The 21,203-nt window shown below is 42.7% G+C and overlaps 1 protein-coding gene across 1 annotated transcript in view; it reads left to right on the top strand.

Moving 5' to 3' along the window:
• The first annotated feature begins 1,547 nt into the window (after positions 1–1,547).
• Positions 1,548–21,203, top strand: part of arl15a (ADP-ribosylation factor-like 15a) — a 367,743-nt gene continuing 348,087 nt past the window's right edge. The window contains exon 1 of the mRNA XM_062051046.1: positions 1,548–1,626. Within this exon, the coding sequence (XP_061907030.1) occupies positions 1,573–1,626 (54 nt within the window). The 5' untranslated portion in view covers positions 1,548–1,572. The remainder of the gene's footprint in view (positions 1,627–21,203) is intronic.

The raw sequence follows: 21,203 nt of genomic DNA, 5'->3' as shown, positions 1-21,203 counted from the left end.
AGCGTGTGAGTATCGATATATCGATACCACAGGATCGATACGCACATCCCTAGATAGGTGTTTAGCAGGTGATCAGGCAGCAGACTCTCCCCAAATGATAATAAACACCTCCCAGTCAACTACTAGTAACATCACTATGAGCACGTTGACCTTCTAGAAACTTAAACTGCAGCTCAGCTCACTCGCAGTCCTGGCTTGAGGTGAAGGCTAATTAGCTCTCAGTTCCAGCCACATCGACCCCTTCTGAGCGCCTATTTTCAGCTGCTGGGAATATTGTAAACAAGAAAAGAAGCAGAGCATATAGACATGCTAACCTTTCTTCATTACAACTGTTAGTCACTCACTGGAATGAGTAGAATTGGTTATTGTGTACTGTGTTGGACTGGATGTTTATTTTGCACATTTTAAAAGCAATACTTAATGTTTACAGTGCTCCAGAATATTTAGATTGGCACTTTTTTGTATTGGATGTTTATCTTTATTTTTGCACATTTTAGCAAATAAGCAATACTTTCACTTTTGTTGAAATGTTTACACTGTTGTTACAGAATATTTCGTTTTACACTTTTTTGTATTGGATGTTTATCTTTATTTTTGCACATTTTAAAGCAAAATAAGCAATACTTTTACTTTTGAAATGCTTATACTATTGCAGAATATTAAGATTTGCACTGGATGTTGACTTTTATATTTGCACATTAAAAAGCAAATAAGCTACTTTTAATTTTGTTAAAGGTTAAAAGTTTTAAATGTTTACATTGTTACAGAATATTTAGTCATGTTGTTGTCAATGTTGACTGAGTGGCCATACTTCTTTTTTTTTTGTAAATAAAAGCCATGCCTTTTGAAAAAACTGGCCTACATTTATTTTTTCATCTTCATTTTGAATAAAAAAATAATCGGTAAAAGGAAAAATAATCTATAGATTAATCGAAAAAAATAATCTATTCGTTTAACCGAATAATCGAAAAAATAATCTATAGATTAATCGATAGAAAAATAATCGTTAGCTGCAGCCTTCACACACACACACACACACACACACACACACACACACACACACACACACACACACACACACACACACACACACACACACACACACACACACACACACACACACACACACACACACACACACACACACACACACGCAAAGTGCAGGTTTTTCATACTTGAAGCCATGCTTACAGTATGTATGGACATGTGGGTAATGGTGACTAATCCAATTTGTAGTCTTATTCTAGATCTGTAGTTGTCATTGTGTCCTTAATCACTGTGTTAAGAAAGATCCGCACATTCTAATCTTGCGCCCAAGCTCACAGATCCACGTGACAATATATCACTTTCAGTTTTTATGAATGAATATGGCGGTAAACACTAGACGAGCGCCACTCTCTTGCAAAGCCCGGCGAGCTGTCTACATCAAGACGGCAAAATGCAGACGGGCTACCGTCGTTGACCTGACACCTTAGCACAGCTACTCCCGATCCGCCCCCCCTTCCATCCCTTCACTAACGCGGGGAGGCTTTGCTCGCTTGTTGCTGCGGGATACGCCTGTTGCTGAGCGTAATGTCGGAGCACATGCAGCTCTCCCTTGCCTTGTGCAGGATTGGGCTTTACACGGTAAGAACCGGTCTTTGATGCAGAGAGGTTTGCTTGCGTTGAGCGCATGCTCAATTGTGCAATGTGCGTGTTTTCTCCTTGTGTTTTGAGGCAGACACTCACCAACTGTGTCGTTGAATAGTGAGTGTTCGCACTGTTTTCATCTGAGCAGGGCACAACCAAATATTAGAAAGCAGCAAGAGGCCATCAGCACTGTTTGAATCTGTTTTATTTTGCAGTAAATAAATGATAGCTCTTTAATTGTTACTATGCAATTATAGTGCCAACGATGGGAAATCGTAGAGGTAGGCTTGTTTTAGTATCGTCCTTGTTGATTTTTGTTTTGCAAAGTGGCAACCTCGTGACACTTAAAAAAATAAAATAAAATAAATAAAACCGCTGATTCCAAGAGAAGTGTAAGCCTCGTCGCATCTATTAATACTGTCTCACACACATGACTCATCACCCTTAGTTGCACATTAATCAAATGTGTGGGAAACCTGTAGATGGATTTTAGATTGATTGTAATGCTATGTTCACACTGCAGGGTAGGATGTCCAATTCAGTTTTTTTTTGTCAAATCCAATCTTTATATGTAGTTGTTCACATCACAAATAAAATGTGATGTCTAATGTGACTGCAATCTGACTCGCACGCAGACATGACATAATGACGTGATATGCTTCAGTGGTTACGGAAGTAAACATGGCTCCAATTCTAGTCAATCTCAGTCCTGGCGGCTTGGGGCAATTTTAAGGATTTTGTGCAATCAAAGTCAACATTTCCTGAACCGAATTATTGCACATGCAAGCACTTGGCCTTCACAGTTTGTGGGATATTTGCTTCTGTGTCTTCTCTGAAGAACATTAATGGGAGTTCCTGAAACATATTATTTTTGGCATGTTTTCTGCTCATTTGTCAACTATGTATTTTGCAAATGTCTATTTTGGCAAATAATTATGATGCTTATTGCTTTTTGACGACGTGTTGGTCGGATGAACGCAACAGGATCGTTCAGACTACAGTCGCATTGGATACACATCTGATTTACACTATATTGCCAGAAGTATTTGGCCACCCATCCAAATGATCAGAATCAGGTGTCCTAATCACTTGGCCCGACCACAGGTGTATAAAATCAAGCACTTAGGCATGGAGACTGTTTCTACAAACATTTGTGAAAGAATGGGTCGCTCTCAGGAGCTCAGTGATTTCCAGCGTGGAACTGTCATAGGATGCCACCTGTACAACAAATCCAGTCGTGAAATTTCCTCGCTCCTGTATATTCCAAAGCCAACTGTTGGCTTTATTATAAAAAAATGGAAAAGTTTGGGAACAGCAACTCAGCCACAAAGTGGTAGGCCATGTAAACTTACAGAGAGGGGTCTGCGGATGCTGAAGCGCATAGTGCAAAGAGGTCGCCGACTTTCTGCATAGTCCGTTGCTACAGAGCTCCAGACTTCATGTGACCTTCCAATTAGCCCACGTACAGTACGCGGAGAGCTTCATGGAATGGGTTTCCATGGCCGAGCAGCTGTATCTAAGCCATACATCAGCAAGTCCAATGCAAAGCGTGGGATGCAGTGGTGTAAAGCACGTCACCACTGGACTCTAGAGCAGTGGAGACGCCTTCTCTGGAGTGATGAATCACGCTTTTCCATCTGGCAATCTGATGGACGAGTCTGGGTTTGGAGGTTGCCAGGAAAACGGTACATTTGTGTTGTGCCGGGTGTGAAAGTTGGTGGAGGAGGAATTATGGTGTAGGTTTGTTTTTCAGGAGTTGGGCTTGGCCCCTTAGTTCCAGTGAAAGGAACTTTGAATGCTCCAGGATACCAAAACATTTTGGACAATTCCATGCTCCCAACCTTGTGGGAACAGTTTGGAGTGGGCCCCTTACTCCTCCAACATGACTGTGCAACAGTGCACAAAGCAAGGTCCATAAAGACATGGATGACAGAGTCTGGTGTGGATGAACTTGACTGGCCTGCACAGGGTCCTGACCTGAACCCAATAGAACACCTTTGGGATGAATTAGAATGGAGACTGAGAGCCAGGCCTTCTCGACCAACATCAGTGTGTGACCTCACCAATGCGCTTTCGGAAGAATGGTCGAACATTCCTATAAACACACTCCGCAACCTTGTGGACAGCCTCCCAAGAAGAGTTGAAGCTGTAATAGCTACAACAAGTGGACCCACATAATATTGAACCCTATGGGTTAGGAATGGGATGGCACTTCAAGTTCAAATGTGAGTCAAGGCAGTTGGCCAAATACATATTGATCTGCAGTGTGAACAAGGCTTAAGTCTGTTTGTCCAAGCCCTCTCTCTATATCATAAAGGCAGATGTTATTGACAGTTATTGGGGACCTGGTCCTATTGCAGTGCTTCCCACATAGTTTTCAGCTAGGTGGCATGTAGGTTCTGGTGCCAGAAACTCATAGAGTGGTTAGTACGGATAAATAATAAATATTATCACATTCTCAATCGTATTTCAATTTGGGAGGGTTTTTTGATTGATTGATTGAGACTTTTATTAGTAGGTTGCACAGTGAAGTACATATTCCGTACAATTGACCACTAAATGGTAACACCCGAATAAGTTTTTCAACTTGTTTAAGTCGGGGTCCACTTAAATTGATTCATGATACAGATATATACTATCATATATACTATCATCATAATACAGTCATCACACAAGATAATCACATTGAATTATTTACATTATTTACAATCAGGGGTGTGGAGGGGGGGGGAGGATATGGACATCAAGTAGTGGACATAGAGAGAGAGAGAGAGAGAGATCAGAAGGCATAAGAAAAAGAAAAAGTATCTGCATTTGATTGTTTACATTTGATTATTAGCAATCCGGGGAGGGTGTTAGTTTAGGGTTGTAACTAAGGCTGAAACGACGCGTCGACGTAGTCGACGTCATCGGTTATGTAAATACGTCGACGCCGTTTTTGTGCGTCGACGCGTCGCATAATTACGTCACACTACCGTCATGGCGGAGCGCAAAGCAGACTGTGCGAGCGAGGGGAAAAACGCACGCCAAAAGTCGTCAAAAGTGTGGGAGTATTTCAATACACAGCCTAATAATGTTGTTGTATGCACACTGTGTCGAGCGGAAATGGCCTATCATAGCAGCACAACGGCTATGAACGAACATTTGAAAAGAAACCCATCAACCAGTCAATCGTCCGCGTTAGCATACGTTGTCATCATTACACAAAAACATTTGTATCTGCTAGGGGTGTAACGGTATGTGTTTTGTATTGAACCGTTTCGGTACGAGACTTTCGGTTCGGTACGGGGGTGTACCGAACGAGTTTCTAAGCTAAAGCTAACTTTAGCTGCTAAAGTCTTAACAAGTTGCTTTGTTTCTCTGCCTCTGTCTCAGCACGCAGCATTGTCCCACCCATACAACCATCTGATTGGTACACACGCAGCATTGTCCCACCCATACAACCATCTGATTGGTACACACGCAGCATTGTCCCACCCACACAACCATCTGATTGGTACACACGAAGCATTATCAGCCAATCAGCAGTGCGTATTCATAGCGCATGTAGTCAGCGCTTCAGCGTCGAGCAGATAGGTGTTTAGCAGGTGAGCATCAAGCAGCGGACTCTCCCCAAATGATAATAAACACCTCTCAGTCAACTACTAGTAACATCACTATGAGCCCGTTGACCTACTAGAAACTTAAACTGCAGCTCAGCTCGCTCGCAGTCCTGGTTTGAGGTGAAGGCTAATTACCTCTCAGTTCCAGCCACATCGACCCCTTCTGAGCGCCTATTTTCAGCTGCTGGGAATATTGTAAACAAGAAAAGAAGCAAAGCAAGTAGACATGCTAACCTTTCTTCATTACAACTGTTAGTCACTCACTGGAATGAGTAGAATTGGTTATTGTGTACTGTGTTGGACTGGATGTTTATTTTGCACATTTTAAAAGCAATACTTAATGTTTACAGTGCTCCAGAATATTTAGATTGGCACTTTTTTGTATTGGATGTTTATCTTTATTTTTGCACATTTTAGCAAATAAGCAATACTTTCACTTTTGTTGAAATGTTTACACTGTTGTTACAGAATATTTCGTTTTGCACTTTTTTGTATTGGATGTTTATCTTTATTTTTGCACATTTTAAAGCAAAATAAGCAATACTTTTACTTTTGAAATGCTTATACTATTTCAGAATATTAAGATTTGCACTGGATGTTTACTTTTATATTTGCACATTAAAAAGCAAATAAGCTACTTTTAATTTTGTTAAATGTTGAAAGTTTTAAATGTTTACATTGTTACAGAATATTTTGTCATGTTGTTGTCAATGTTGACTGAGTGGCCATACTTTTTTTTTTTGTAAATAAAAGCCATGCCTTTTGAAAAAACTGGCCTACTTTTATTTTTTCATCTTCATTTTAAATAAAATAAAATAAAAAATAATCGGTAAAAGGAAAAATAATCTATAGATGAATCGAAAAAATAATCTATAGATTAACCGATTAATCGAAAAAATAATCTATAGATTAATCGATAGAAAAATAATCGTTAGCTGCAGCCTTAGTTGTAACTGCCTGGAGGTGAACTTTTATTGCGGGTTTGAAGGAGGATAGAGATGCCATTTCTTTTATACCTGTTGGGAGCGCATTCCACATTGATGTGGCATAGAAAGAGAATGAGTTAAGACCTTTGTTAGTTCGGAATCTGGGTTTAACGTGGTTAGTGGAGCACCCCCTGGTGTTGTGGTTATGGCGGTCATTTACGTTAAGGAAGTAGTTTGACATGTACTTCGGTATCAGGGAGGTGTAGCGGATTTTATAGACTAGGCTCAGTGCAAGTTGTTTAACTCTGTCCTCCACCTTGAGCCAGCCCACTTTAGAGAAGTGGGTAGGAGTGAGGTGGGATCTGGGGTGGAGGTCTAGAAGTAACCTGAATAGCTTGTTCTGAGATGTTTGGAGTTTAGATTTGAGGGTTTTGGAGGTGCTAGGGTACCAGGAGGTGCATGCGTAATCGAAAAAGGGTTGAACGAGAGTTCCCGCCAGAATCCTCAAGGTGCTTTTGTTGACCAGAGAGGAAATTCTGTAGAGAAATCTCGTTCGTTGATTAACCTTTTTGATTACCTTGGTTGCCATTTTATCACAGGAAAGGTTAGCCTCTAGAATGGAACCTAGGTAGGTGACCTCATCTTTCCTGGTGATGACACTGTCACCTACTTTTATGGTGAACTCATTGACTTTCTTAAGCTTGATGTGGGACCCAAACAGGATGGATTCTGTTTTACCCAAGTGTATGGATAGCTTGTTGTCAGCGAGCCAGGTGCAAGTTCTACAGAGCTCAGCACTGAGGATTTTCTCCACCTGTGACTTGTCCTTGCCGGATACCGCTGGACGTGCGGGAAGGGCTGCGGGGTTTGGTGGCACTGGGCACTGTTGGCGACCGGGCCTCTTGTTTATTTTTATTTATTTTATTTTATTTAAAGGGTTTATTTATTTTATTTATTTTTTTGTGTATGTATGTGTATGTGTACACTACCGTTCAAAAGTTTGGGGTCACCCAAACAATTTTGTGGAATAGCCTTCATTTCTAAGAACAAGAATAGACTGTCGAGTTTCAGAGGAAAGTTCTCTTTTTCTGGCCATTTTGAGCGTTTAATTGACCCCACAAATGTTCCAAGGAAGGTCAGTTTTGTAGCTTCTGTAACGAGCTAAACTGTTTTCAGATGTGTGAACATGATTGCACAAGGGTTTTCTAATCATCAATTAGCCTTCTGAGCCAATGAGCAAACACATTGTACCATTAGAACACTGGAGTGATAGTTGCTGGAAATGGGCCTCTATACACCTATGTAGATATTGCACCAAAAACCAGACATTTGCAGCTAGAATAGTCATTTACCACATTAGCAATGTATAGAGTGTATTTCTTTAAAGTTAAGACTAGTTTCAAGTTATCTTCATTGAAAAGTACAGTGCTTTCCTTTCAAAAATAAGGACATTTCAATGTGACCCCAAACTTTTGAACGGTAGTGTATATGTGTGCATATGTATATGTATGTAGGTGTATTAATGTGTATATATATGTGTGTGTGTGTGTGTGTATGTGTATATGTATATGCATACATGTGTATACTGTATGTGTGTATGTGTATGTATATGTTTCACATATACATATTCACATATATGTATGTATATGTGAATGTGTGTATGTATGTGTGTATGTATGTGTATACAGTGTTTCCCACACATTCATTTATTTGTGGCGGCCCGCCACGAAAGAATTACGTCCGCCACAAATAAAATAAAAAACATTTTTTTATTTTTTTTTTATTTATTTTATTTTTTATTTTTTTGTTTTGTCCAGCTTCTCAGGCAAATCATATAGTTGATGTAGATGCCCATATCGGCTGTTCAGATTTACTTTACAAAAGAGAAGTGTAGGATACTTCTCTTGTTGCCTTATTTGTATTTGCCTTTATTAAATGTATTTATATTATCATTTGGTGCAGCCGGGCCGGAGCAGGAGGGGATAGAAAGAGAGAAAAAAGAAGACAGAGGGGGAAATTGTGGGGACAAGAGGGGGATTAGACCATATATATATATATATATATATATATATATATATATATATATATATATATATATATATATATATATATATATATATATATATATATATATATATATATATATATATATATGTATGTATGTATGTATGTATGTATGTATGTATGTATGTATGGACTACTTGACTTTCAGTAAATTCTAGCTATATATTTATTTTATTTACATAGAAAAAGAAAAAAAAACCTTGAATTTCAGCGGCTATCCATTAGATGGCAGTATTGTCCTGTTTAACTTCTCCGTTCATGATGAGTATATCATTTCGGCCACCGTGTTCAATAGAGAAGTCTGTTCTACAAAATTTACAGGCAACATACACCTTCCCCTTCAAACTGTCCTGGATGAACTGAAATTCTTGTTTCCATTCGTTTTGGAACTTGCAAGCGTATTTCTTCATCTTGCTCGTCGACGGCGTCGCCATGTCTGTAATTTCCTCCTTCTTCTGCTTCGTCTCCTTGTTGTGTGCGCAGTTGTGCACTCTACTCTCTAAAAGCCCTAGATGTTATGACGTCATTGGGCAGGCAAGCTGTTTATATTGTGGGAAAGCGGACGTGAGAACAGGCTGTCCCCACTCAGTCTCAGGTCCGCATTGAGCTGGAGGGGGCGTGGCATACAGCTCCGGCTGAATACCGGGAGTTTGTCGGGAGAAAATCTCTGCCGGGAGGTTGTCGGGAGAGGCGCTGAATACCGGGATTCTCCCGCTAAAAACGGGAGGGTTGGCAAGTATGGATTAGACAGAGAGACAAAACAACAACAGCAAACACAACAACAACAACAACAATAGAGCAACATCAGCAAATACGACATGTACAAATATGATGGTAAAAGTAATAGCAAATAAGCAGTTAGCGAAAATAAAAAACAATACAGAAATGACAATGAGCATTATTACACTACAAATGGAGCAATACAAATGCCAATAGAAATAGCGCTATTGATAATGAACAATACCAATACTTTACCTTTATTATCAACAATACAGTTGTTCAAATGCAACAATACATATACCTGTACGTAATGATAACTTGAGATACGAAAGAATGCAGAAAAATGGAGGGGAAGGAAGAGAAACAACCTACATTAACCTTGTAGGTATTTATAGTAACAATAGGTTAAGCTTTGTCAGTGTGCCATGTGTTACCCAGTTTACCTTAGGGCAACAACGTTAATATATGTTTGATGAAACGTGATTATGTGCATGAGTGTATGTATGCATATGTACTTGTATATGTACAGAATGTGTATATGTGTTTGTACAGTGAGTGTATACGCTACCGTTCAAAAGTTTGGGGTCACATTGAAATGTCCTTATTTTTTAAGAAAAAGCACTGTACTTTTCAATGAAGATAACTTTAAACTAGTCTTAACTTGAAAGAAATACACTCTATACATTGCTAATGTGGTAAATGACTATTCTAGCTACAAATGTCTGGTTTTTGGTGCAATATCTACATAGGTGTATAGAGGCCCATTTCCAGCAACTATCACTCCAGTGTTCTAATGGTACAATGTGTTTGCTCATTGGCTCAGAAGGCTAATTGATGATTAGAAAACCCTTGTGCAATCATGTTCACACATCTGAAAACAGTTTAGCTCGTTACAGAAGCTACAAAACTGACCTTCCTTTGAGCAGATTGAGTTTCTGGAGCATCACATTTGTGGGGTCAATTAAACGCTCAAAATGGCCAGAAAAAGAGAACTTTCATCTGAAACTCGACAGTCTATTCTTGTTCTTAGAAATGAAGGCTATTTCACAAAATTGTTTGGGTGACCCCAATCTTTTGAACGGTAGTGTATGTACAGTATGTGTATATGTATGTTTGTACAGTGAATGTATATCTACAGTATGTGTATGTTTGTATATTTAGTATGCACTAATTAAAGGGGCAGAGCTTTAAGAGACATTTTAGCTTTTATATTTTATAAGATATATTTTTTGTAAGAACCACAATTAATAAATATATTTCAGTGAAAAACTTATTGTTCAAATCTGTATATAAATATGTACATAAAGGGTTGTAATTATATTGTAAAATGGATGGATGGATGGACGTTTAAAACAAAACTGTTATTATTAATTAGCAAGTATACATTTTTTGAGCCTTTTTAGAGAAAATCATATCATTGTAGTAAATTAGGCAAATTACTCGATGATGTCATGGTGACCACGCCTATAGCCACGCCCATAGCCACGCCCATAGCCACGCCCCCACTGCCACAGGTATCTTGGCAGTTTATGGGAAACACTGGTATATGTATGTGTAGGTGTGTGTATGGGTGTGAATGTCCGGTGGATCGATTGGCCTGGCTGTGGATGAGTTGGGGTAGGTGGGTTGGCGGCCTCGGTGGTAGCTGGGGATGTGCGTTTTTGTGGTTTACGGGGTCGGTCGCCTTTTTGTTTCGGTTTCGGCGACCGCGGGTGTTTGTACTGCAGACGGGCGGTGGTGGTCATGGTTGCTGTGGTGCTACCAGCGGTTGGCATCGCTGTGTTGGGTTGGAGTGGTTGGGGGACTGTGGCTGGTATCTGTGCGCTTGTGGGGTTGTGGGGGCTGGCTGGCGTTTGCTTGTCGGCTGGTTTGGGGGCTGACGTGCGGACGGGATGCATTGGCTTCTTCCCCCGTTGGGGGGGCGCCATCCCCTGGCCGGGACTCGTATGGGCACGTTGCTGTGTGGATGGCCGGGATGCGGTGTTTGCATTAGGAATGGGGGATGTGCAGTTTTTCTGCGTTTGGTTGCTGGTATGGGCTCTGTAGGGTTGGGTTGGGGCGGGCGGGGGGCGGCTTTTTTTGGCGGGGGGTGGGCTCGCGTGGCGTCATGCTAAAGTGGTCTGGTGTGGGTCACGGGCCGTGGGGGAGGGGGGAGGGGGGTGGCGGCGGTCTCCTGGCCGTAGTTCCTGGTTGTCGGCCGCATGGACTGGGGGGGGATGTCCGGGCCCTCTACTCCTCGTACTTATAGCACACACAGTCACACATATATAAGACTTTGGGGGATTGTCCTGCGGGGAGGCATGGCGGGGGGATGAGGATGCCTCCTATGGGGCTCCAGTCCTCCTGTCTTGTCCCCTGCTCGTCCATCCCTCAATCTTAGCTGCATATTAGACACTTAGGATTTGGGGGGCTCGGCTTGGTTGGGACCCACCATGACCTTGATGTCCCCCAATTTTAATCGCATTATTAGTTCCCACAAGCATACATATCTCACTCACGCTACAGTACACACATCAATAGGGACTGGAGGTCGGCTGTAATGGCTGACCTCCTAATTTTAACTACACAGTAGACACTCTGGGGGCCTTGTACACATGCATGGGGGGTTTGTCTCTTGTTTGGGTGTTGGCGTTTGGGCTGACTGGCGGGCTGGCGCTGGCTGGTCTCCGTGATCCTGTTGGCGTGTGAATGCCGGTCGCAGTTTTTTTTGATCGCTTTGATTTGATTGGGTGGTGCTGGGGGTATTGCGGCTGCTGTTTCTGCTGCCGTTTGTTTGTGTTGTGGGCGCCCGTGGCTGCTGGGTCTGGTGCAGGGGGGTGGCTGATGTTGTGACTGGTGGCAGCGTGCGCGCATGGTGGTTGTCGGGGCTGACTAACTGTGTATATGTACTGTATGTGTGTGTATGTATATATATGTGTATGTGTATATTTGTGTATGTATGTGTAAGTATATGTTTATATGTGTATTTATATGTATTTATTTATTTATTTATTTATATGCATTTATTTATCATTTATATGTGTATGTGTGTGTATGTGTACATGTATATGTGTATGTGTATGTATATGTATATAGGTATGTATGTATATTTCTGGGGGTACGCTCTGGGCCTGCCTGTCAGGCGGGGGTCGGCACCTCAGGCTACTGCATCTGGACTGCCTGTCTGGAGCTCCTGGGTCCCGCCATCCATCCCTTCCGGGTGCCCGTCTTGGTTGGGGCCTGCTGGGTCTAGTCCCTGTGTCTACTGTGGTGGCTTGGTGCTGCGAGGTATTCCGAGGTGCTGCGAGTCGGCCAGTTGCTGGGGTAGTGACCTTGTGTGTCAGCATGTCTGTGATCTTCTTTTAATTATTTTTTAAAAATGTATTTATTTATTTTTATTTTTTAATATATTTTATTAATATTATTTTTTTATTTTCCCCTCCCATCGTTGGGGTCCCTGCGGGTGGGGTGGGTGGTTCCCGTGGCCCCGTGCTGGGTGGTCCTGCGGCGGCCGACTTGGGTGGGGTGGCCGGGGGGGGGTGGGCTCGTGGGGGCCCGGTTGCCGGTGGGGCGGGGCGGTCTTCCCGTCCGGTTGCGGGGGGTCTCGCTTTTCTGCCCGTGTGGGGTGTGGTCTCTCGCTGGCTTGGGGTCTGGCTGTCCCCTGCTTTTCTCGTGCCTTGTTCTCTGCTGGGTGCGTCTGTCTGCGGCCTGCTGCTGACCCTTATGGGCGGCGCGGTGGGCCGGGCTCTGGGGTTCCTGTCGCTGACCGGCTTGGCTGCGTGGGGGCGGTGGTCCCTGGTTCCCTGGGCACCACACCTACTATTTGTGGGTTGGGCTCTCGGGGAGGCTGGGGCCGTACTCTGGCTCCCACACACACTGGGAGTCAAATGTATTGTACATACAAATTCACATATACTCACATACATACATACACACATACATAGGTACCTACGCTCCCACATACATATACAAATACAGTACATATTTACATACTCAAAGTTCGTACAGCCACACGCACATTCATTATACAAACATACACATACACATACTGTACATATACATTCACTGTACAAACATACATATACACATACTGTACATATACACTCACTGTACAAACACTTATACACATTCTGTACATATACATTCACTGTACAAACACATATACACATTCTGTACATATACAAGTACATATGCATACATACACTCATGCATATAATCACGTTTCATCAAACATATATTAATGTTGTTGCCCTAGGGTAAACTGGGTATAACACATGGCACACTGACAAAGCTTAACCTATTGTTACTATAACAATCTACAAGGTTAATGTAGGTTGCTTCTCTTTCTTCCCTTCCATTTTTATGCATTCTTTCGTATCTGAAATTATCATTACGTATATGTATTGTTGCATTTGAACAACTGTATTGTTGATAATAAAGGTAAAGTATTGGTATTGTTCATTATCAACAGCGCTATTTCTATTGGTATTTGTATTGCTCCATTTGTAGTGTAATAATGCTCATTGTCATTTCTGTATTATTTTTTATTTTCGCTAACTGCTCATTTGCTATTACTTTTACCATCATATTTGTACATGTCGTATTTGCTGATGTTGCTCTATTGTTGTTGTTGTGTTTGCTGTTGTTGTTTTTGTCTCTCTGTCTAATCCCCCTCTTGTCCCCACAATTTCCCCCTCTGTCTTCCTTTTTTTCTCTTTCTATCCCCTCCTGCTCCGGCCCGGCTGCACCAAATGATAATATAAATACATTTAATAAAGTCAAACACAAATAAGGCAACAAGAGAAGTATCCTACACTTCTCTTTTGTAAAGTAAATCTGAACAGCCGATATGGGAATCTACATCAACTACAGTATAGGATTTGCCTGAGAAGCTGGACAGGACAAAATAAATAAATAAATAAAAAAACTCCAGGCATAGGGTGTTTTCAAGCCTGGGTTACAGGGGCATGACAAACAATTATTGAGAAGTACTGTCCTATGTGTGTGGCTTTGATTATGTGCAGGATTTGATTGATTGAGACTTTTATTAGTAGGTTGCACAGTGAAGTACATATTCCGTACAATTGACCACTAAATGGTAACACCCGAATAAGTTTTTCAACTTGTTTAAGTCGGGGTCCACTTAAATTTATTCATGATACAGATATATACTATCATATATACTATCATCATAATACAGTCATCACACAAGATAATCACATTGAATTATTTACATTATTTACAATCAGGGGTGTAAATAATGTAAATTATTAAAATTTTAATGAGCAGGTTGCTTGTAAGGGATATATGGGCATATACTGCTAAAGGGATATTATGGCACATTTGCTGATACTCCACAACAGTAACCTGCTAAACTTGTCACATGAGGTAGGATAACCTAATTTGATCGTCTGCCCACAGAGCTGGACAATCACGTGATAACACATGAGAACAGAATAGACCCTGGGGGTAAACATGACTTCCAGGGTAAACATGACTTAAAGGCCTACTGAAATGAATTTTTTTTATTTAAACGGGGATAGCAGATCTATTCTATGTGTCATACTTGATCATTTCGCGATATTGCCATATTTTTGCTGAAAGGATTTAGTATAGAACAACGACGATAAAGATTGCAACTTTTGGTATCTGATAAAAAAAAGGCTTGCACCTACCGGAAGTAGCGTGACGTAGTCAGTTGAACATATACGCAAAGTTCCCTATTGTTTACAATGATGGCCGCATGAAGTGAGAGAGATTCGGACCGAGAAAGCGACAATTTCCCCATTAATTTGAGCGAGGATGAAAGATTTGTGGATGAGTAAAGTGCAAGTGAAGGACTAGTGGGGAGTTGAAGCTATTCAGATAGGGAAGATGCTGTGAGAGCCGGGGGTGACCTGATATTCAGCTGGGAATGACTACAACAGTAAATAAACACAAGACATATATATACTCTATTAGCCACAACACAACCAGGCTTGTATTTAATATGCCACAAATTAATCCTGCATAAAAACACCTGCGTGTTTGTTATGCTAGCTCCTAGCTCCTCTGCTAGCTCCTAGCTCCATAGAACACGCCAATACAATTCAAACACCTGATCAACACACACAATCACTCAGCCCAAAAGACCGTTTACCTAACCCAAGGTTCATAAAGCTTATATATTTTTAAAAAGTTACGTACGTGACGCGCACATACGGTCAAGTTATCGAATGTTTAGCAGCCAAGGCTGCATACTCACGGTACCTGATATTCAGCTGGGAATGACTACAACAGTAAATAAACACAAGACATATATATACTCTATTAGCCACAACACAACCAGGCTTATATTTAATATGCCACAAATTAATCCTGCATAATAACACCTGCGTGTTTGTTATGCTAGCTCCTATCTCCTCTGCTAGCTCCTAGCTCCATAGAACACGCCAATACAATTCAAACACCTGATCAACACACACAATCACTCAGCCCAAAAGACCGTTCACCTAACCCAAGGTTCATAAAGCTTATATATTTTTAAAAAGTTACGTACGTGACGCGCACTTACGGTACGGTACGTGTTATGCTAGCTCCTAGCTCCTCTGCTAGCTCCTAGCTCCATAGAACACGCCAATACAATTCAAACACATGATCAACACACACAATCACTCAGCCCAAAAGACTGTTCACCTAACCCAAGGTTCATAAAGCTTATATATTTTAAAAAAGTTACGTACATACGCAAAAAAAAGCCAAAGCTGCATACTCACAGTAGCACGTCTGCGTCTTTGTCATCCAAATCAAAGTAATCCTGGTAAGAGTCTGTGTTGTCCCAGTTCTCTACAGGCGTCTGTGTATCCAAATCAAAAGTCCTCCTGGTTAGAGTCTCTGTTATCCGAGTTCTTCCATCTTGACTGCATCTTTCGGGAATGTAAACAAAGAAGCGCCGGCTGTGTACTGTTGTGGCTGACTACGTTCGAAAAATACGTCCATTTCGCACCGACAACTTTCTTCTTTGCTTGCTTGGCTTCCTTCTCCATAATGCAATGAACATGATTGAAACAGATTCACGAACACAGATGTCCAGAATACTGTGGAATTATGAAATGAAAACAGAGCTTTTTCGTATCGGCTTCAATGTGGAAGGCATACCCGTGTTCGCCGGGCTACGTCACACGCATACGTCATCCTCAGAGGCGTTTCGAACCGGAAGTTTAGCGGCAAATTTAAAATGTCACTTTATAAGTTAACCCGGCCGTATTGGCATGTGTTATAATGTTAAGATTTCATCATTGATATATAAACTATCAGACTGCGTGGTCGGTAGTAGTGGGTTTCAGTAGGCCTTTAAGAGTGTTCAAACTTGTAGTCTGTTACTGTGGTAATAATAATAATAATAATAATAATAATAATAATGGATTAGATTTAATATCGCGCTTTTCTATTATTAGATACTCAGAGCGCTCACAGAGAAGTGGTCTGGAAAAATTATTAAAAAACATTCTTAGTGGCCACTTTAGTGTGATTTGGCTTATACTTTTTTTTAGGACTGATGGGGACCCCAAATACACAAAAACAGGTACCAACAAGTAAGGAAAGTTAAAGGCCTACTGAAACCCACTACTACCGACCACACAGTCTTGATAGTTTATATATCAATGATGAAATCTTAACATTGCAACACATGCCAATACGGCCAGGTTAACTTATAAAGTGCAATTTTAAATTTCCCGCTAAACTTCCGGTTGAAAACGTCTATGTATGATGACTTTATGTTAACGGTTGATACGGAAGTATTCGGACCCATTGAATCCGATACAAAAAAGCTCTGTTTTCATCTCATAATTCCACAGTATTCTGGACATCTGTGTTGGTGAATCTTTTGCAATTTGTTTAATGAACAATAGAGACTGCAAAGAAAAAAGTTGTAGGTGGGATCAGTGTATTAGCAACGGACTACAGCAACACAACCAGGAAGACAGAGATGGATAGCAGACGTGTTAGCCGCCGAACTCACCTTAACTTCCTCCGTCTCGCCGACCGCATCTGTGATCGGGTGAAGTCCTTCGTCGCACCGTCGATCGATGGAACGCAGGTGAGCTTGGGTGTTGATGAGCAGATGAGGGCTGGCTGGCGTAGGTGGATAGCTAATGTTTTTAGCATAACTCTGTGAGGTCCGGTTGCTAAGTTAGCTTCAATGGCGTCGTTAGCAACAGCATTGTTAACCTTCGCCAGCCTGGAAAGCATTAACCGTGTATTTACATGTCCATGGTTTAACAGTATCGTTGATTTTCTATCTATCCTTCCAGTCAGGGGTTTATTTTTTTTGTTTCTATATGCAGTTAAGCATGATGCTATCACGTTAGCTCGTAGCTAAAGTGCTTCACCGATGTATTGTCGTGGAGATAAAAGTCACTGTGGATGTCCATTTCGCGTTCTGGACTCTCATTTTCAAGAGGATATATTATCCGAGGTGGTTTAAAATACAAATCCGTTAGCCACAATAGAAAAAGGAGAGAGTGTGGAATCCAATGAGCTAGCTTGTACCTAAGTTACGGTCAGAGCGAAAAAAGATAATGTTTGCACTGCATTCTAGTCCGTCACTCTAACGTTCCTCATCCACGAATCTTTCATCCTCGCTCAAATTAATGGGGTAATCGTCGCTTTCTCGGTCCGAATCGCTCTAGCTGCGTTGAAAACAATAGGAAAATATGAGGAAGCGAACAACCGACTACGTCACGCTACTTCCGGCAGGGGATAGGTTTTTTTTTATCAGAGACCAAAAGTTGCGAACTTTATCGTCGTTGTTGTATACTAAATCCTTTCAGCAAAAATATGGCAATATCGCAAAATGATCAAGTATGACACATAGAATGGATCTGCTATCCCCGTTTAAATAAAAACAATTCATTTCAGTAGGCCTTTAAAGTACCACTGATTGTCACACACACATTAGGTGTGGTGAAATTACTTTCTGCGTTTGACCCATCCCCTTGTTCCACCCCCTGGGAGGGGAGCAGTGAGCAGCAGCGGTGGCCACGCTCGGGAATAATTTTGGTGATTAAACCCCCAATTCCAACCCTTGATGCTGAGTGCCAAGCATGGGTCCCATTTTTATAGTCTTTGGTATGACTCGGCCGGGGTTTGAACTAGGGCTGGGCGATATGGCCTTTTATTAATCCATCCATCCATCCATCTTCTTCTGCTTATCCGAGGTCAGGTCGCGGGGGCAGCAGCCTAAGCAGGGAATCCCTGACTTCCCTCTCCCCAGCCATTTCGTCCAGCTCTTCCCGGGGGACCCCGAGTCGTTCCCAGGCCAGCGGGAGACATAGTCTTCCCAACGTGTCCTGGGTCTTCCCCGTGGCCTCCTACCAGTCGGACGTGCCCTAAACACCTCCCTAGGGTGGCATTCAGGTGGCATCCTGACCAGATGCCCGAACCACCTCATCTGGCTCCTCTCGATGTGGAGGAGCAGCGGCTTTACTTTGAGCTTACCCCGGATGGCAGAGCTTCTCACCCTATCTGTAAGGGAGAGACCCGCCACCCGGCGGAGGAAACTCATTTCGGCCGCTTGTACCCGTGATCTTGTCCTTTCGGTCATAACCCAAAGCTCATGACCATAGGTGAGGATGGGAACGTAGATCGACCTATAAATTGAGAGCTTTGCCTTCCGGCTCATCTCCTTCTTCACCACAACGGATCGATACAGCGTCCGCATTACTGAAGACGCCGCACCGATCCGCCTGTCGATCTCACGATCCACTCTTCCCTCACTCGTGAACAAGACTCCGAGGTACTTGAACTCCTCCACTTGGGGCAGGGTCTCCTCTGCAACCCAAAGATGGCACTCCACCCTTTTCCGGGCGAGAACTGTAGAGCATTCACGTAATGCTCTCTTAGTATATTGTACCTTGGCAGCCACCGTATTTGTTATTGTGTACTGCGCATGCGCGGGCCGCTTCTTTTCTATATATGCTGTGAGATCAACCAGTACGACTGACAGCTGTACCAGCGAGTTGAGAATAAACACCATCACTCTATAAAGTATTTCCCTCCGTCTGGTCATTCAACATGGTGTCAGAAGTGGGAGGTCAGCAACATGCACTACAATTCCACGTCGTGGAGAAAAATGTCCAGCCACTACTAGGCCTACAAGCAAGTCTGCGCATGAAGCTGGTGACACTGAGCAAAGACGTTCACCAACTCAGTGTGGATAAAGATGCCAACTTGCCACATAAAATATTCACTGAGTATGCAGATCTGTTTAAGGACGAACTTGGCAAGTTACCGGTGACATACTCCATGAAACTGGACCCTGTGGTGCACCCTGTTGTCCGCCCGGCACGCCGCATCCCTGTAGCCATGCAGGACAGAGTAAAGGCAGAACTTGAGAGGATGGTAGGCATTGGTGTCATCACTCCCGTATCTGAGCCAACTGAATGGGTGTCATCCATGGTAGCAACAAACAAGAAGCAGACAAAGGATATAAGAATCTGCATTGATCCCAGAGACCCCAACACAGCTTTAAAGCGCCCCCGTCATCCGATGCGTACAGTTGAGGAGGTGGCATCACAAATGGCGAACGCAACATTGTTCTCCGTTTTAGACGCTAAAAGCTCTTTCTGGCAGATCTCCTTGGATAACAAGTCTTCCCTGCTAACCACATTCAGCACACCCTTTGGTCGCTACAGATTTCTCAGAATGCCGTTTGGAATAAATTCAGCCAGCGAGGTATTCCAGCGCACAATGGAACAGATTTTTGCTGGTTACCCCTGTGCCATCATTGTAGACGACATCATCGTCGGAGGCCGTACTGAGGCAGAGCACAACGCAAACCTGAAGAGGGTGCTTGACCGCGCACGCACGGTTAATCTGAGGTTAAACCCCCTCAAATGCAAGTTCCGGCTGACAGAGGTCAGTTATGTCGGCCATGTGTTCACTAGTGAGGGCCTGAAAGCGGACCCTGAAAAGACCACAGCGATTACAGAGATGCCTGTTCCTGAAGACATCACAGCTCTACAGCGATTTCTAGGCATGATCAACTACTTAGGAAAATTTGTGCCAAATGTATTTCCAGTCCGCCTGTCCTGTCGTACTACAACGTCGACCTACCAGTCACGCTCACATGTGATGCTTCACAACACGGGCTGGGGGCAGCGTGTCTACAAGGGGGCAGACCAATTGCCTACGCGTCAAGGACAATGACTCAAACAGAGACACACTATGCCCAAATTGAGAAAGAACTTCTGGCAGTTGTGTTTGCATGTTCACGATTTAATGATTACGTCTACGGAAAGCCAGTCACCATTGAAACTGACCACCAACCTCTGGTCACAATCATCAGAAAGCCAATCTACACAGCGCCTGCACGACTTCAACGTATGATGCTGCAGCTGCAGAAATATAACATTGACCTGGTTTACAAAAAAGGGAAACAGATGTATCTGGCTGATACTCTGTCACGCGCCCCCAGGGCGTCCACACTTGAGCATGTGAACGAGTTAAACGACTTTGAAGTGATGGACGGCGTGGAGAAGTTGGTAGAGTGGCTGTCCCAGCAATCGGAGTGTTGCTGGTTACTGGGGTTCAATTCCCACCTTCTACCTTCCTAATCACGTCCGTTGTGTCCTTGGGCAAGACACTTCACCCTTTGCCTCTGATGGCTGCTGGTTAGCGCCTTGCATGGCAGCTCCCGCCATCAGTGTGTGAATGTGTGTGTGAATGGGTAAATGTGGAAATAGTGTCAAAGCGCTTTGAGTACCTTGAAGGTAGAAAAGCGCTATACAAGTATAACCCATTTATCATTTATTTATTATGTCATTCAGCCGAATCTCATCCAGCCGCCTAGACGAACTAAAGAAACACACAGCAGAAGACTACCTACTACAGACCCTCTCTTCCGTTATCAGACACGGATGGCCTGCTAAACAGCACACTGCCCCACTGTCCATCAGTCGATTCTTCCCGTTCAGAGACGAACTTATCATCGAGGAAGGGGTCATCATGAAAGGTCACAAACTTGTCATTCCCCAGTCACTACAGACCGTTTACACAGACATTATGCACAGAGGACACCCAGGAGCAGAGTCCACTAAACGTAGAGCCCGAGATCTAGTGTTTTGGCCCAATATGAGCAGAGACATTGACAGAGCAGTACTCTCGTGCTCTGTTTGCAACAGCCAGAGGCACCATCAGCAGAAGGAACCACTGCAGCCACATCCAGTTCCTGACTTACCATGGTCTATAGTGGCAACCGACATCTTTGAATGGGATGGCAAGCATTTTCAGGTGCTCGTAG

This window comes from Entelurus aequoreus, linkage group LG06, assembly GCF_033978785.1.
Source record: "Entelurus aequoreus isolate RoL-2023_Sb linkage group LG06, RoL_Eaeq_v1.1, whole genome shotgun sequence".
Classification (NCBI taxonomy): Eukaryota; Metazoa; Chordata; class Actinopteri; order Syngnathiformes; family Syngnathidae; genus Entelurus; species Entelurus aequoreus.
This window is presented reverse-complemented; position numbering and strand designations above follow the sequence as displayed.